The sequence below is a fragment of the Polypterus senegalus genome, chromosome 14, assembly GCF_016835505.1.
Source record: "Polypterus senegalus isolate Bchr_013 chromosome 14, ASM1683550v1, whole genome shotgun sequence".
NCBI classification, from domain to species: domain Eukaryota; kingdom Metazoa; phylum Chordata; class Cladistia; order Polypteriformes; family Polypteridae; genus Polypterus; species Polypterus senegalus.
The window spans coordinates 127,251,664-127,267,754 of record NC_053167.1 but is presented as its reverse complement, the minus strand read 5'-3'; the positions used below and the strand labels follow the sequence as shown (position 1 = coordinate 127,267,754).

The window sequence follows — 16,091 nt, the reverse complement described above, 5'->3', positions numbered from 1 at the left end:
AATGGATGATTATGAATTTCCTTAAACTAAACAAGAAAAAAAAACTGAACTCTTAGTTATTGGCAGTAATAAACTAAGTGTATGTGTTTGAATTTAGCTGACTAGATTACTGCAATCCTCTCCTATCAGGACTACCCGAGAAGGACATAAATCAGCAGCAGCAAGTATTTTAACCAAAAGAAAAAAATCAGAGCATATAATAATATCTTTACACTGCCTGCTAGTGTCCTTTAGAATTTATTTTAAAATATCTGTATACTTGTATATAATGCTCTACGTTAACATTATACAAAGTTATTGTCTGTTTTACCAGCATTTTTATCACTCTTTAATTTAATATTGTTTTTAATTAGTTTGCTGCTGCTGGAGTATGTGAATTTTCCCTTGGGATTAATAAAGTATCTATCTATCTATCTATCTATCTATCTATCTATCTATCTATCTATCTATCTATCTATCTATCTATCTATCTATCTATCTATCTAAACAATCTTGCCTCTCCCTACATTTCAGAATGCCTGTTTCCTTATGTGCCGAATCACAATCATAGATCTGCAAATACTGGTTTGCTCGTTATTCCAAGATCAAAGCATAAAATAACTGGAGAGGCAGCTTTCTGTTCTTATGAACCTAAAATTTGGAATAATTTACCAACAGAAATATGCCAGGCTACCCATGTGGAACATTTAAAAAAAACATCTAAAAACTTGTTCTTTTAATCGGGCTTTCTAGTAATTAAAACATTACATTGTGGTCTGATGATAAGTTTAGCTCTTTGATGTATAAATAAATACCCAGCATTAATCCATTGCTTTCTTTGGTTTTTTTTTTTTTGGTTTTTTTTGTCTGCCATGCTGTGTGGTGGTGCTATCCACCCACACCTGCTCAAAGTGCTCTAATTTGGAGTCATCTGGGGTACTGAAGGAAACAATAAGGACTTGGAAACCTTTATTGATGACTGCGCTATGTATCAATTGTGCCCAGAGGAGGGTGGCTGACCAGCTGGCCTAGGACATTCTGACTAATATGATGCAGAAACTGAGAACTGATAGACTTAACTATTTGATTTTCTCACTCCTGTCTTCTGAGCATGGCCCTCCACAGGTTTATTTTTCTCCTACTGGGACCAATCTTAGGAGTTTTTGTTTTCTTCTCCTCTGTGTCAGCTGGTCAGCTAATCACATTCTGGAATCAAGTACTCCATCCTAAATCTACTGAAACTACAATAAACAGATTTATTTGCTTTTGTATCTTTTCAATAGATTTAATAACATCAAACTGTCTATACTTAATGTGTTACCATGTACACATGTCTAAGTAAAATACAGATATATACTGTACTACGGGGCTTTACCCCAACTCGCTTCACTCGCCAACAACACACACTCCCCGCCACCCCCCAAACACACACTCCCCCCAAGTCGCTTTGCTTGCCAACCATCCCCCGTGTCTGCTGCTCCCGTTGTGAAGAGGGGGAAATGAACGCACTCCAAGGAGACTCGGTCACTCCTCCGAAACCCTTTAATGGTGATACAATTGGAAACAAATATAATTTTTTATTTACCCCCTCTTTGCTCAATCAGCTGCTGGATTGCTACTGCTGCTGTGCCGTGTGATCTGCAGCTTGCACAGTGCACGTTTGTCATTTCACCAATGTTCATATATTGGATCTCTTTTCGCTTTTACCTTTTCATCAATATCTCATTGAATTTTGATTCTGTGTTTGGAATTACATCGTGCCAACACAACGTATAACTGCCCATGAGTGAATATTGTTTCTTTCTCTCTACAAGAAATGTGTCTGACAATAGCATGCACACAAATGAGAACTGATTTCTCTCGCAGGATTTCACTTCCACCAAACAACAAATCTTTTCATTCTCGTGGATACGCCTCTTCATTGGTAAGAAGCACAACTTTTTTCCCTGATGGGAACACGAATTAGACTTTAAGTTTAAATCCAAGCAATATACTGTATTCGAACACTTTTCACTGATCCGTTATTTCACTGAGTAATAATTTCCGTTTGTTTGCGCAAATGCGATCTTTACTATAATTTTTTTTGAGACTTTTGAATTTTCGTACTTCCATTATCTCTAACCTGCATGTGTACCGCGCCAATGTTTTTGAATTCTTTACGACGTTCTACTTTGTCATCTATTCTCTGTTTTATTTCCGGCCCACATGTTTAAATCTCTTGGCACAAAGACTCGTCTTGCGGGACGTGAAAGTATCTCTGTGAGACAATCACGTCTTGTCTCCTTCTAACCTTCCAAGATTTTTTTTTATAATAGAGAGATGTGTATTTTTATATACAGTACATGTAAATTAGATCGGGTTGTTCTCTTGCCATCTTTAAAGGCTTTTAATTAGAAAGCAATATGAACCAGTTTCTGATAAGAGTGAAAGTTTGTTTTGCACTTTAGTGTTTAAATTTTGTTTATTAATGCCCATGTTGTTTTTCTATGTACTACACTTACATCTATTAGAAATTGTTGTAATATTAATTAATGATAATATCCAAATAACTATGGTATATCTTTATTGTTTTTTTGATTAATGTGTGGAAAGCGCCTTGCGTTGAATGTGGATGTATGATAAGATGTTATATAAATAAAGTTATTATTATTATTATGGAAATGAGACCTCACATGCTTATGTTTGAAATTTGTCATTTGTAACCTTCTGGAAGTGACTCTTAGAGGACTGAGGATATAAAGAATTCACATATCAAAAATATGATAATATGCGTGATCAGCATCCTCATCATACTATAAAACGACTCTCCACACACCTCTATTACTGGTTCCCATTTTTTCAAAGTTTTGTGAAAAGGAGTCCTCCCAATCCCAGCAGGGGGTGGATCTCTGGGGTTGGTTAATTTGGCATGAATAACTTCAAGTCCTTCAAGCCCGAACTGATGAAGCATCGTTTCTGGTTGCATTCTACAAAAGCAACAGCTAACATCCATATATTTTTTGAATTCTGGAGAAAGTGCTTTAAGTAGATCTTATTTTTAGTCTAAAAAGAAATTTCCCTTTGTTTGTACTGTAATAAAATATTTCTGAGGCAATAACCAAACTTTTTCCCCAGCAGGTGTAAAGTTATGTTGTCACTTAAGCATTAAATCAAATGTAACAAGGTTACTCTTCTAAGATGGATGGAATCCTTTTTGGGAACAAAAAGAACTGGATGGAGGCAGACTTCTGTTCCAAATACAAGCTGTATTCTCTGCAGCTGCTAGCACATGGTCAGGCCAAAACAAAACAATAACAATCTTATTTACTCTCACATAACCTCCTAGATCTTGAATGCTTAACTTAATAAACACCACTTTCTAACACATTACAACTTAACAGAGAAATGAACATCGGAAATCTAAATGTTCATTATATTACATATAGATGTCCAATGTTCATTTCTCTGTTAAGTTGTAATGTGTTAGAAAGTGGTGTTTATAAAGTTAAGCATTCAAGATCTGGTAGGTTATGTGAGAGGAACTTGTTACATCTGATTTAATGCTTAAGTGACAACATAATTTTACACAGGTAATATTAAAAAAATGTCCAATTTGCAGTTACATTTGGTACTGAAATCACTTTATTTTGAAACAAAGAACAGATCGTTCGCTTATTTCTATTCTTAAAAGACTGTTAAAAACAAAGTCTTCCACATACGGTAAGTCAAATTATCATTTAAATAATATATATATGATATCTTGAATTCATTTAAAGACAATCTCTAAATCATGTATAGATATTTTCAAATGATTTAAAATATTATCTCTAAATATTTAAAGACATCTGTAAATGATTTAGATATATCTTTAAATATTTAGACATATTTTTAAACGATTTCAAGATACCGTTAAATGTTTTAAAGATATCTCTAAATGATAATGTGGCTCTTCCATATCCACAAGGTCTTCCAACTTGCAGGGGAAACTCGGATGTCGGTGTCAGAATTGTGATTGCTGATTGCTGATTGGAGACCGTAAGAGCCAATCAGAATTTTTGAAACCAAGTCTGTGATTGGTTGGTTTTGTGGCACACTTATAACGGTGTACAGAGAGTTGAGCGCTCGCAGCAGAGAATGTTGTGAGCGCAAGCAACACATTGCGAGCAAGCGCAAATGAAAAAACTGAGCGAGAGGGGGTGCTATTGTGTGTGTGTATATGGATAAGTGCAAACGCTGAAATACATTTTTTGCACGCAGCAATGAATTTTGTTCACTCAAATTCAGCTTTTGTACGCTCAAAATAAATTTCTCCTCAAAATGCAACACTTGCACTTGCAATATTTTTTTACGTGTGCTCAGAATAGTGGCACTGAAATAACGCCATAGGTGTCAGGATTGGCACTCCAGCCGCTGTAAAAAAAACCCGCACGATTTCACTCCATTCGAACTAGTGTGGTGCTGAGGTGTCACTCGTTGCACGACTGGTCTCAGGTCCTAATTTGGGATCCTGGGGTGGTTGGTCGTATGGTGGATGCGGTAATGTGCTGTATCAGTGTATACTGCCAACAACAACAAGTGAAGAAATTCAATTCCCAAATCCAAGTTACCGCGCTGTCAAGTAACTTCAGCACCAGTGATTAACGCTGTTGCGTCTGATTGGTCTGATTACAACACATTTTTGTGTTTATTGGTTCTTCCGGAATGATTGACGTAAAGCCCGCCCACGTTCCTTAGCACGGAGGCCCCGGCGTTAGGCACGTGACTACATCCAATGTTCATCCGGGTTCTGACGGTGACCCACCATGTGACCCTCGGGCAAGCAAATATGGCGGAGGTAAGAGGAAACTCATATAAATATTATTTGGAGTCGCTTTAGTCTAAATTATGGCGGGCATATAGCTGAAAGTAAAATCTATAATTTAGACGGAAAACCGAACGTGAATATTTACCTCGGTGATAGCATGTAGCAGCAAAACACGACATCGGTGTGATAGTTTTGAAGAGGAATAAACTTGTTGCATTTCTGGTATCAGCTAACTGATTAAAAGCATAGAAAATTTGAAAACTTACGTGTTGAAATAGTTTGAGACGTAACACAATTAGAAGTTGCGGGGTGCGGCTGATGTTATTCTTAATTTTGCTTCTTAATTTTCCGCCCAGACTGTTTATTTTCTTGGAAGTATTTTCAGCGCGTAAACGCGGACCTTTTTGAAATGATTTTTTAGCCTTGCATTTGAGGCGCGCTTTTTAAGACTGGGGTCCGGCAGTCAAGTTTTACGTTCGAGCAGTGGGGCTGCTTCTTGCCAGTGGGCTTTTTTCGCACTCTGGTTTTATTGTATGTGTGTAATGATTTAAATCCCATCTATTTTGCTTTTATTTATTTATGCTTTCTGTTTTGGTCGGGATGGCTTACGCATCATAAAATTGGGTTTACTGTTGTGAAGTCCATGGTCTGTTAAGGCAGTAAGCATATTTTGTCTGTATGATTTAGCCTTTTACTTAATTGTTTTTGTAAGAATTTTTACATTATCGGTGTTTTATTTCGAAATTGATACACAGTTGATTTGCTTGTCAAAATGTGTTAGTTTATGAATGTACTAACGACAGAACCATTAACGTAAAGCGATAATGAGTCGTAAATATTATAAAACGTTTCACGTATAGAGCTTGGAGTCGTCTAAGGACAGAAGCATTGAAAGCGTATATATTTTTTAGCTGTAAATTTCAAGGTCAAGGTTGTAGTTTCCAATTGTTACTACTGTGTTTGAGATCATATACCCTCTTGTTCAGTCGTTAAAAAAATTAGTAAAACGTTCTTACTGCAAAAAACTAAAGGGTGCTTAAAGCAATAAACAATAATTACTGTGTATTTTCTGTAGCCGTTTTCTGAAATTGGTTCTACCTTTATGTTGTATTCCCAGCAAACAATACATTTACATTTATTTGTTTAACATGTTTTTTTTTTAAATAATATTTTTTTAAAAAAAATATAACCTAAAGTGGCTTTTGAAAGAAAGTACAATTAAATGAGAGGTCAACATAAACATCAATCTCGGGGATGATCTGTTTGGGGAACAAGTGTTACAGGACGGTATTACAAAATTGATCATCACAAGTGGAGAGTTCAAAACAAAATACACACTGGTTACAATCCCTAGATAATATACCTAACTGTTTAGGCAGAAATTCACCAAACGAGAAAGCTTTGAAATGCTTCTTAAACACGTTAGGGAGTCCACATTTCAAATGGATCTGGGCAGCTTATCCTTCTAGGTAGGACGTACACATGACAAGAACCAGTTTTGAGATTTGCTGCCACTCAGAGGAGGCTTTTATCCAAAGCAGCTTGCAACATCTGAGATACAAATTGTTACATTTCTTTTCGTTTTTTTCTAATTGGAGCACATGCAGGTGAAGTGACTTGCTTCTTGGTCACACACTGTCGGTGCTGGGATCTGAATCCACAACCTAAGGATTTGAAGTCCAAAGGCTTAACCACGCCACCACACTGCCTGGTATCAACAGATGTGTCTGCAGACCTGAGTGTAGTGCTGGGCGATATGGAAAAATCATATATCACGATATGGATTATTTTATATCACAATAACGATATATATCACGATATACCACCCACAATAAAAGTACGTTTCCAGTTATTCTCTGAAAAGTTTGACAAAAATATCATTGCATACTTTTTTTTGCAACTTTATTTTGAAGTGACATTTAACTGAACTGTCACAAAACCACAAGATGGAGTTTCTTTGCGAAAAAGTTCATTTTTATTCTTGATTATCACTTATATAAAGGGTAGAGTATGCATTGCATAGCGACAAGACATTATCATTCTTTTGTCATAGCCTATTTAATGCAATATTTTCTTTAGTAATTGATAAAATTAGGATAGAAACGATAGAAGAGAAATAGGACGATAGACACTTTTCTATCATCCCCACGATATATATCGTCATATCGCCCAGCACCACCTGAGTGGTTGAGAAGGAATACAATATAGTATATAGTACTGCCTGTTTAAATGATTACTCAGTTACTGATTTCGGTTAAGGCTTTGGACTTCAAACTGTGAGGTTGTGGGTTCAAATCCCACTGCTGCCATTGTGTGAACTTAAGCAAGTTGCTTCACCTGCTGGTGTTCCAATTGGAAAAACAAAAGAAATGTAACCAATTGCACCTCAAATGCCTTATACGGTATATCACCAAAATTAAATGGGTTGCCCAATTAAGTGAATGTAAATGTTCAAGTTTCACACCCTCAGCCTACAATACTTTACAGTTTCACAAAGTCTTTCTTAGCCTTTTACAACAAATGCTTACCTTAGTCTGTGGTAAAAATGACACAGACATTTATGAAAAGATCTTATTAACGCTGTCTGAGGATTTGCATGGTTTTGTTGAAGTGAGATGCGGTTACTGGAAGCAGAATGTGAAGCATTCTCGTAAAGGACTACAGTTACAGTTTCACTAAGTGAGAGGAAGACAATCAATATATTGAAACATGGTGTGCCGGCTCTAAGTGTTTCATAAAGAAACCTGTGTAGAGTATATAGTGCAGCAATGCATCCTTAAATGATAATGTTAATTGGATTTGTTCGTTGTGCTTTTAACTCTCCATCGTGCATACACTATGAGAGTAATTTGTGCTGCTAAAATTGATGCTTTTCTTGGTGTGGTATGATCTGTAACACGTTTCACTGTTTCAGAGTTTTTCTCAGCTTTTTATGCTCCACCCTCACTTTTTTTTTCTTATGTCATTCTGCCATTTAAATTAGCTTTTGTGCCAGTTATGGGACAAATTTATTAATGATATCAGAGGATTTGTGTGTTTTTTATGGAAGTGAGAGAAGTCCACTGGAGGTAGAATATGAAGCCTTCATGTAAAGGACTGCAAAGTTATATGTACAGTTTCTCAGAGAGAGAGAGAGAGAATTGATAAGTTGAAACAGTTAGTGTGGCAGCAATAACTATCATACAGACACCCATGTAATAATGTAATAATTATAATTACACTTGTATAGCACTTTTCTTGCTATGCAAAGGGATTTAGATAGACAGTGGGGAACCTCTCAATCACCATCAATGTGCAGCATTACCCTGAATGATGCGGTGGTAGCCATTTGTGTGCGCCAGTATGCTCAGCACACACCACCCATTAGGTGGTGATGGGATGAAAGTGAAAATTACAAACTGATTGATTAGGGGGCCAGAATGATTGGGCCATAGTGGTCAAATTTAGTTAGGACACTGTGGTACATCCTACTTTTTTTTTTTTTTTTTCTTTTTGTTGAAATATGTCCAAGGATCTTTTATGACCACAGAGAGTCCGGACCTTGGGCCTCAATTGCATGAAAACTAAACTTGGCGTAAAGCCACTCACATTTTCACGGTAGCCCCCTCCCTACCTTACATATGCACGTTTCTGCTCAGTTTTGCAAACTGGAGGTATCCAGCGTACAGGCAGTGCTACCGTTTCTGTGTCATTCACCTTTCTTTTCCATATTCACATCAATGACGTGGGATTTATGAAATATGCCGAAATTAATTGCATATCGTTTACAAATTTAATTCACTTGATTGTAATTATTCTGTAACAGTATAATGGTGCATGGAATGGCCAAACTATCCCAACTACCATAGCTGCTTTAGCATTGTTAGAAGGCATCGCAAATGGAAGAATTAGAAGAGAGTGTGTATTTACAAACGATGACTGGTTTCTAAGTTGATTTCGATTTCTAAGATCTATCCTCTTGGAGCTGTGTGCTGAACTCGTGCCGGCTTTACAAGGGCAGACTTTGAGAAATTGTGCTCTGCCTGCTCCTTTGCAAGTTTTGTCCACTCTCAGGTTTTTAACCACAGGAACTTTTCAACGTGAATTTGCTGACTGATCGGGTATTTCACAAACATCACCGTGTCACACCATGCCACCTGTATAGGATGGAATTATCTGCTTGTCATAGATAGATAGATAGATACTTTATTAATCCCAAGGGGAAATTCACATAATCCAGCAGCAGTATACTGATACAAAGAAACAATATTAAATTAAATAGTAATAAAAATGAAAAAAATTAAAATAAAATTAATGTTAGCATTTACTCCCCTGGGTGGAATTGAAGAGTCGCATAGTGTGGGGGAGGAACGATCTCTTTAGTCTGTCACTGAAGCTACTCCTCTGTCTGGAGATGACACTGTTCAGTGGATGCAGTGGATTATTCATGATTGACAGGAGTTTGCTTAGTGCCCGTCGCTCTGCCACAGATGTTAAACTGTCCAACTTTAATCCTACAATAGAGCCTGCCTTCTTAACAAGTTTGTCCAGGCGTGAGGCGTCTTTCATCTTTATGCTGCCACCCCAGCACGCCACCGCGTAGAAGAGGGCACTCGCCACAACCGTCTGGTAGAACATCTGCAGCATCTTACGTCCAGATCCAGATATATAAGATTTCCTTACACTGTGGATGAACTACGAAACATCAAAGTGCAATTCGCAGCAATGTATTGTTTTCCTAATGTAATCAGTGTGGTCAACTGCATGCATATTGCCATTGCAACAGCGGTGGACAAGTTACATCTGGACAAGTTACATCAGCCAGGGATGAATTTCCAGAACAGTGAGCTGGCATTACATCATATATAGCTGGAGAACCTATAAAAACGTCCGCTCCCTACAGTCGCAGATGGTTTTTCCAACTGGTGCGGCAAAAAGCAGTTTTCTTTAAAGATAGTCATCTCAGATAGCCTTGTAAAGAGAAGAGGATGGATCCGTTGTATTGCCAATGCTACACTATAAAGCTGCCTTCAGAGAATGAATTTGCTTGTGTAAATAGAATGCATTTCCACTCTATTAATGTGCTGCTCTATAGTCCACAGAAAAGTGTGTTGCATTGTGCCGGCATGTAGCTTGCCTGTTCCTGAAGAGATGTGGTCTGATGAACCTGACCCACCAAATGATCGGCCAAATTGGACAGTATTACATCTTCATTTGAATATAATTAGCAGAATGTAAAAACAGGTAATCAGATGCAGCCAATTAAATGAACCAATTAATTTAAATTGTGGTCAATATCACATAGTACAACCCTTATATTCTTTAGTTCATTGGCCACATCTCTTAACAGCATCCACAATTGCATTTTGTGACTCCAGAACAGCGTCCGTCAGCACACAGCCAGATGGTTGCCCAGTGATTTCCAAGGCAGAGGTGTGTGTTTAGCCAGTGTCTGAAGATGTGCTGGGTACAGCAGCACCATAACCACATGGAGTCGCGTCATTGGCCTGGGGGTCAGTGTTTGTAATGTTGTCTGAAACAGACAGTGGGCTGGTACTTACCTTTTCACGTTGACTTTGATATCTGACTGCTTCTTTTTATTTTGGGAACTGTACAGCTTTCTGAACTGGAAATTTCGAGTGTCACTCCATAACTTAATTTTCTTGTTTATACCACTGCTTAAGCCAAGAAATAGTACATTTTTCCTTGCCTTGACTTCACATTCGCTGAAAATTTTTTCTAAGTGATTTTTGCCATTGTCCATCCATCCATTGTCCAACCCGCTATATCCTAACACAGGGTCGTCTTTTAACTAAACACCAAATGGTTTTTGATTTGCATAATGCACAAAAGTCTGGGAGGTGTTGGGGTGGGGCTGTAGGCATGTGCGTTTAAATTTCACTTTCATTGTGATTTATAGAGGGGAAGTGTATGGAATTTGGTGTACACACAGTTTTATGTATCTGGATTTTTTTTGTCCGTACACACATTTCTATATTTGTCCGTACGCCATGTTTTAGTGTGAATTCTACGCACAGCATTATGCATTAGGCACCTTGACTTTACGTCACATCCAAAGGACAGCACTGTTTTTTTTTTTTTCCTTCTTTCTTTCTCCCCCTCCCCCCATCACTGCACTACGGGATTGGGCTCCACACATAGACCACTGGGTAAGTGCCCCCTGCTGGCCTCACCAACACCTCTTCCAGCAGAAAGCCAAGCTTTTCCTAGATGATCTCCCATTCATGTGCTGGTTAGGCCAAAGCACTCTTAGCTTCTGGTGTATTACCTGGTCTGAAGTGGAGGTAATATTGCTGCATTCCATTTATCTTGGAAGTCAGTTGTCGGAGCTGGGAATGGTGTCACACCTGAGCTGACTGCGTTCCAGTAAAACATCTGGGGAAAACAATAGACTTCTTCAGGAAAACATTTGTTGTGCTTGCTCTTTTGGTATAGAGACAACTACTGAAAAGTGCATTACATGGTATTTTACACATCCAGTCACTATGGCAACATGTCCAGAGATAGAGGTTGTACAATACTGTATGTACGACTGATTTAATGAGACACAAATAGACAGAAGTGCTAATAAACAGTATAATGGTACAGCTTTCACTAAAGTTTACGGTGCACATTGCTATTTTTGAGTCACTTCATAATCCGAATTTTGACAAAATCAGCCTTGTTGGGGCATTCCAGTTGAAAATTATGACTTCCCAGTTGAAGTGGAATGCAACATATGGCTGCATGTACATTATGTAGGTGAAAAATGCAACCTTTAATGTTCATGGTAATTAGGTTGGTATGCTTTTTAGCTGTTCATAATTCTTACTGTTTGAGTAATTTGAGCTATTAAACTTGCTGTTTTTCTTGGTGCGGTATGTCCTGCCACACTGTAGAGCTTAGATTGATTTGTAACTGTGGCTTGGAAAAAAATCTTGTCTTATGTCACAAAATTTATTTCAGCCGTAATTATTGTTTATCTTTTTCTACTGTAAATCATTTAATCTATAAAGCTGGATGTCTTTGTTTGGCATGTATGTCTACACAGTTGCATCTACTGTATCTGTGCTAAATTTTTCACACATTCCCTGTTTGTGCAGAGTAACATCATAGACTATGCTCCAGTTTGACATTTAGTTGGTGTCCACACTCTGGGCAGCACCAGGTAGCCCCCGCTAGATTGAGCAAATGAAATTACATCCATGATGTGTTGTCTTTTGTAGATTTTTTTTATTACTTATGCCATGTTTTGGTTTAGCTTGGCTGGATCCTTAGTTTCTGTGATTAAAATCAAAAATAATCAATACTTCAGAAACTGAAGACACACATCCATAAATTTCAAGTTCGGCATGGTAGGTTAGAGACTCCATATCAGCTTGAATATGCTATGTGATGTAGTCATACCCTCCTCCATGGTTGCTTTCTGCTGCTAAGATGGCCCTAGTACCTGAAAGCATACGCTGGACAAAGCAGCTTTAGTAATGAATACTTGAGTACTGCATGACTAAGCCATTTTTAGAGGTCTTTGCATCACATTATTGCAAAAACTGCTTGAATGTTTGGTTAATGCTGATAATATATAAATCTAATGGAACTCTGATTTAATTATTTAATGTAATTGGAATTTTTTTTGTTGTACTTATTTAACATGAGTTCAGCAGAACTCATAAACACTTTAAGGTGAGCATATTTCCTATTGGTGAAACTCGTAGGTAGCAAGTAGGGAAGTAATTTTCTTTTTTCCTGATTAACTGAAGTGAAACATGATCTGTGCCTTCCACCTAACGTACAGTACTGTTGCTTGGTTTAGGAATTGATTAAATGGAATCTAGTGACTTTATTTGTGCCATGTAAAGCTAAGCAGAAGTTTGTTGTAGAACACACACACAACCTGAAATTATAGATGTAAGTAGATGAAACGGCAAATAAAAGGATTTTTTTTGTAAGTATGAAATAATCAATGATTTTTACTTGTTTTTGAATTGTATTAGTCTTTGAAATGAAACACATGGTATGCAATAAACCTAGTACTGTACAATGTTGTGCAAAAGTCTTTGGAAATCTTAATGAAAAAAGGTTTCCTCCAATTTTAACACTGAAGGCATTGGCAGAATCCACATTACTTTTGTCAGTTGTGCTTACTAAGACCCAGAATTGTTGATTCAAATGCTGTGGCATCAACTAGTTAAGTGATGACACCTCAATAGATGAACCATTATTATCATGCTGTGAGTTGTGTTCCACTCTGTCAGCTGCTATTTTCAGCTTCTCTTTGACTTGAACTTATCCTAGCATTTATTTTGTGGTATTCTTTTTGCTTGCTTTTTTGTTTTTTCCTTGAGTTGCTTTAATTTTGAACTTCATTTATCTAAGTACTATGGAGCGGAGTTCTCCTACCCTCTTTGAGCCTATTTAGGGGATGACTTCACGTGATGGCTCAGTTTAAGGTGAGCATATTTCCAACTGGCGAAACTTGGGTATTTTTGAGTTGTCCTTCTGTAGTAGTATTATTTGTACATTTGTGTGGTTTCACTAACTGCGTACTTCTCTTAGCTGCTGTGGAAAGGGTCTACAGTAAAACTAACTAAACACTGATGTGGATATTTGCATGCCATAAACGCTGCACAAAATACTTCATTTAACAGTAGTGTGCATTGCACAGTTACAGATGACTGCCTATGACATCATAAAGTCATAACCTGAATTATTCAAAAGACAATTTCGACATATTTTGGAATAATGTGTTTTGTAATGAGGAAATGATATGTTTCTTCATGAGCAAAGAAAATACTTTAGGGGGTAAAATCAGAAACATTTAACGAAAAGAACAAATGTAAACCATTGAGAACAAAAGTATATTTGTTATGCTTCAGGTTAATGTGGCAACCACGTGTTCAAGGTAAAAGGACAGATCCACTAACAAATCATTGAAGTTTAAAATATAATTAAAGTCATATCATAGAAAGATAGATACCATAAACGTTTATGACCCTAATTTTGGACTGTGCACATTAGTTGCAAATAATGGAAAAACATCTGTGGGTGGAAAAAAGGAAAACATTCTTATCTTGCTTATGTCACATAACCCACTTGTATGTTATCCAGTTGTATGCTCAAAATGTGCAAAGTACATGTATCTTTTTGCTAAAATTTCGTTAGCAGTTACTTGCAGGTAAGGCATCATTAATGGTAAACAGGAAAATCTCTCCCTTGTTCACTTGTCAAGTGCCCCATCTTGTAAATTGCTTTGGTCAAAAGAATCGGCCTTATGTACAATAATAACCTGAAATCTGTTATCTTTCAAAGGAGGCATTTCAGTAGTATGTGTTGCCAAATTTGGTGCCCAAGTCCTTTGCCCATTGCAGTATTCTATTGTCTATGTCTGCAAAACAAATGCAAATGAATAGGATTTATATATCAAAACCTTTAGGAGCATGTCATGTTTAACTCTCAATGTTAGGTGGTCATGTTATATTCCATTTATTGAAGTGTACCATTTTACTTGGGGAGTTAATATAGCTTCTGTTTCGTAAGGGTGCAGCATCAAGAGTGAAATAAATTTCATTCTGTGCTTTGTAGTTCATTTAATTCTGTGCTTTGTAGCTCAGCTAGTCGTATTGTAGTCATACTATTTTTTATTTGTTCTATTTATTTGTTGGGAGTGAAATAATTTTCATTCTGTGCTTTGTAGATCATTCCATTCTATGCTTTGTAGTTCAGCTAAGTTGTATTGTAGTCATACTAATTTTACTTTGTTCTATTTATGTGTTGGTTGTTTGTTATTTGCTGTTGGCTACTAAACAAAATGAAATGTGAACTGCAGTATTTTGTGCACTTTATCACTGTTGTTTTGATACGGATTGGAGAGGAACACTGGAATATATCAGAGTTGGCTTTTGATATTTATAAGTAAAGTTATTTAAAGAAGTCCAGCACATTAGTTCATTTTGATTGTAGAATATATGTTATCCTTATATTTTATTTCTCTTAAAATGTGGTCATTTTCTCCCAATCCATCACCCGCCCGTCCCCCTATTCCTTGACATTTCCAAGTGTAGATGTGGAAAAATGACCATTTTATAGACTTCACAAAACAAAATCACCCCCAGTTTGTTTCAGTGCCATTGTGTCCTCATAGGAGAACCCCTTCTTTGTTGCTTTGATGCAATCTCGACTTCACTGCTGTCAAGTGGGAAACAGTGCATACTGCAGCACGATGGTGCAGTGCACAAGAAAAGCTGGAGTAAGATGAGGGGAGGATTTGGGGGTGTTTGTCGTTATGTTGTTTGCTTCAGAACTGTTTTGGTACCAGTACTGAGGTCCAAATGCTTGTATTGATACTAAAGTTAAAATTGTAGTACCAATCCAACACTAGACCTGTATAATGTAAATATTAACTTTGCCCCTTCCCTTCATGGTAAAGTTGTTAGCATGAGGGTTCTAAGTGGTCCCATCTGTGATCGGTGCTAATTCCAGTATTTGGAAAAAGTTGTCATCTATGAGACTAGAAATAGGGTGGGGTTGAAGTTAATGTTTATGAGGAATAATTTGTCTTTTTCAGTTGTCTTTTGTTACTTATCGCTTCATATGATAAACTAGTTGTGTAACATTGATTTACCTGGCAAATCTTGATCTGGCTTTTATTGATGTTTATTGCAAAATATAATTTTATAGGAAACTGTATTTATTTGAATTGAAACAGGTAATCGGTTGTGTAATTAGATTGTATACTATCATTATTAGATGTTTGCGATTTTCATTTGTTTGTTGTTCACTCAAGTACAGTCTTTTTGTGTTTTTTGTCCATTGTATGTAGCCCCATCTTCAGTCATCCGTTTACCCTATTGGTTAGTGGTGCAATTCCAATAGCCCGTCAATCACTTCTGCTCATCATAATGTACATTCTTAGTGGATATGTAGTGCCCTAAATATATCATTCTGCCAGATTTCAGTTTTTTAACTAAACAGGAAATGGTGTTTTTGTTGATGAGTGAGTGAATGTGTCAGTCAACTTTGCTTTATTTAAATAGATTATTAGGAATATATTTTTTTTCCACATGTTTATAAATTTACATGAGACTTAAGCTGTAATATTTATGTTTAAAAATTCTTGTTAGGTATTTGTCCACTTTATCTTCTTATATAATACGCTACCGTGGCTGTTTGCTTGTCTGTCCAGAATTTTAAATCGCCTGTAGCTTGCAAACCGTTTGACCTATTGACCTGAAATTTGGTACACATATACCATGTGACATCTTCTATCCGCCTTCAGGTTGATGATTGACCTCCAAGGTTATTCCTTTTTTTATTTTATGGTAGAATCAGCCCTTGGCAGCAGCCAACAGGA

The 16,091-nt window shown here is 36.9% G+C and overlaps 2 protein-coding genes across 3 annotated transcripts in view; one reads left to right on the top strand and one right to left on the bottom strand.

The window, feature by feature from the left end:
• dnai4 (dynein axonemal intermediate chain 4) overlaps positions 1 to 5,150 on the bottom strand; it is a 75,088-nt gene extending 69,938 nt beyond the window's left edge. Inside the window, exon 1 of the mRNA XM_039734887.1 lies at positions 5,029 to 5,150. The gene's annotated coding sequence lies outside the window, so the exon portion shown is untranslated. The remainder of the gene's footprint in view (positions 1 to 5,028) is intronic.
• The window catches only part of mier1a (mesoderm induction early response 1a, transcriptional regulator), a 71,988-nt gene continuing 60,605 nt past the window's right edge, over positions 4,709 to 16,091 (top strand). Inside the window, exon 1 of one of the 2 annotated variants that reach the window (XM_039734888.1) lies at positions 4,709 to 4,792. In XM_039734888.1, coding sequence (XP_039590822.1) covers positions 4,730 to 4,792 — 63 coding nt within the window. In that variant the 5' untranslated portion in view covers positions 4,709 to 4,729. The remainder of the gene's footprint in view (positions 4,793 to 16,091) is intronic. The other variant, XM_039734889.1, reaches the window with a different exon arrangement.